This window comes from Sesamum indicum, linkage group LG8 (genome assembly GCF_000512975.1).
Source record: "Sesamum indicum cultivar Zhongzhi No. 13 linkage group LG8, S_indicum_v1.0, whole genome shotgun sequence".
In the NCBI taxonomy this organism is placed as follows: Eukaryota; Viridiplantae; Streptophyta; class Magnoliopsida; order Lamiales; family Pedaliaceae; genus Sesamum; species Sesamum indicum.
Window position 1 is genome coordinate 16,864,227 of NC_026152.1, and position 2,551 is coordinate 16,866,777.

The window sequence follows — 2,551 nt, forward strand, 5'->3', positions numbered from 1 at the left end:
TGGTCCGCGAGGGAGCTCTCTCTTTGTAGTTTTTCCTTATTTTTCTTTTAATTAAATTTAACAACTTTTTTTTAATTATTTTAAAATATTCAAATCCTTTTAATTTCTTTTCACTCAAGTCTAATAAAAAAAGTTTCTTTTTTCCCAATAAATCAATTATTTTCGTTACTATCAACATCATATCATTACGTTTAATTAATATATACTATTAAAGTATAATAACATCGCACATATTGATGAAAATCGAACTCGTAATTTTATAATTACAGGACTTCAACTTTACTTATTGAGTTAAAACTTCATTAGCTTATTAATAATAAGAGAGATCAACATGTTAATTTTGGTATGTTTTGTATTATTTTTATTTTTAATGCTAATGTTTGATAATAGTATCATATTATTTTTTTTCAATTGAATATAAATATGAATTAATTCATGAAAAATGCAGCTGTATTTTTATTTTTAAAAACATAGTCTTGCTTAAAATTAAAAATAAATATAATTTACACTCGTCAACACAAGAATAATATGAAAATAAGTTAAAAGAGTATTTTTTTATATATAATTTTTATTTTAAAATTACTTAAATTAAGTTAATTTAAATACAAAATTATAAGCAACTCTTACCAACTTATGCTTCTTTATGATAAAATTATAAATATTTAGTTATTATTTTAAACACTCCAACTTTAATATTTTTTTTAATTTTTTTTTACTTTTGAATATTTTCAACTTTCACTATTTTTTAACTTATATTTTTTTTACATATTAAATAAAAAATTTAAAAGTTTATTGAAAATAATAACTTAATAGTTTTTAGTTAGTTTAAATTTCTAATCTTGGTTTAGTAGGGTAATTAGTGTAAATTATGAAGAGAGTTAAATTAAAATTTTGAGTTGCACAATATCAGAAAGCCTTAAGCCCAAGAAGCCCAAAATATTGGTCTAACGTTATTACTCTTTGAGGCCCAATCTATTGAAATGATGGGCCCATGTAATTGGCCCATGGGCTGCGGTTAGCTCTTTTATAAAGCCCAATTATTCTCTCCAGTCTCCACTGATCATTTCATCATCGTCATCGGAGGGCAAGAGAGAGACGACCAGAAGAAGCAGCAGCGTCAATGGCGAAGCCACTGGGAACTACCGGGGAGTTTTTCAGGCGACGCGACGAGTGGCGGAAGCATCCGATGCTGACCAATCAGTGGCGCCACGCCACACCTGGCCTCGGGATCGCACTCGTGGCCTTCGGAATCTACCTCGTCGGTGAGACTGCCTACAACAAGATCTATGCCCCCAAGTCTCATTCCCACAGTCACTCCATCTCTTCTGCTTCTCACTGAACCTCGGCCCTGGGTTAGACTCACAATCTGATTTTTTATCGTTCTGTGAAGAAGCTTACGAATTGCCATTTTGTTTCTGAAAATTTGGAGTTTTGATTGAGTATTTGACGTTTAGGTTTTGAATACGTTAGGTTTTGGTTTGTCGATTCAGGTTATCTTGTCGTATACATTTTTGTTTTCTGCACCTCAGGGCTCTTTAACTGAAACTCGAAATTTCACTTATTTTCTCAAGTTTATTGGTTTTGTATCTGAAAATTAGGTTCTTTTTAATCATAGATATGGTTGCCTTAGTGCTGCTCTTGCTTATTTTGTGCATCCAGTCTGTTCTAGTATTTGTTCTTTTGGGTGATTTAGTTGCAAGCAAGTGTCTTATTGTTTTGAAGTTGTTTTTTCGGTTTCTCTGGGCTTGTGTCTATCTTGTCTCGAAGTATGAACGCTATGCACCCAAATAGGCAAATTAATGTGCACTTGGTTGCATGGGCAGTTTAATATGGGGGTAGTCTTCTTGGTTGCATGCCCAGTCTAATTTGAGTTTTTTCTTTTTTCTTTTTCTGAAATAGAGTGGTTGAGCTTAGATTTCGTTATTTTGTAATTTTGCGAAGGTATCTAAACTTCACCTCAAAGTTCAGAGCAGATGACAAAACTGGGATTTCCCCTTGGCCAAGGTCCGTAAGGCAGATTTAATCAATGAGTATTTATTGAGCCTTTGTGGTTATGGACGAGCAAGACATTTGCTTACAATCTCGTACATGCATTGTCTTTCAGTCAGCTAGTTGAAACATTGGCACGGTGGATTAGAAGCATTGCGTCAATGAAATAGTTAACGGAATATTTCTACCAACTTTTGATTACTTTCCACTCTGTATCTCCTGAACACTGCATATTCTGTCATCACAAGGGCTCTGGAAAGAGCTTATATTATTGTCATCTTACTGCAATGGTTGATCACAATGAAGCTCCGGGGGATTAAGATGTTTTTCTTTAAAAAGAACTTATAGAATTGCTAACCAATACAGTGTTTCTATTTAATTCTTTTTTTTTCCTTCAGATGAGACTGTTGGAAAACAAAAATGCTCTTCACCTTGCACGAGACAATTTTCTCCTTAGAAAAATTTTATTATTTGGCTTCTTGGGTATTGCTTTTACATTTTCAGAATTGGGCTGACAATTCCAATTCTGTTTTTAGTCAAATGGATCCATGTGTCGTTGAAA

The 2,551-nt window shown here is 32.7% G+C and overlaps 1 protein-coding gene across 2 annotated transcripts in view; it reads left to right on the top strand.

The window, feature by feature from the left end:
- LOC105169041 (NADH dehydrogenase [ubiquinone] 1 beta subcomplex subunit 3-B) overlaps positions 1,045 to 2,551 on the top strand; it is a 2,339-nt gene continuing 832 nt past the window's right edge. The window contains exons 1-2 of one of the 2 annotated variants that reach the window (XR_848377.2): positions 1,045 to 1,352; positions 1,942 to 2,004. Coding sequence is in view for 1 of the 2 variants with exons in the window: in XM_011089304.2 (XP_011087606.1) it covers positions 1,121 to 1,339 (219 nt within the window). In the remaining variant the exon portion in view is untranslated. The remainder of the gene's footprint in view (positions 1,353 to 1,941; positions 2,005 to 2,551) is intronic. The other variant, XM_011089304.2, reaches the window with a different exon arrangement.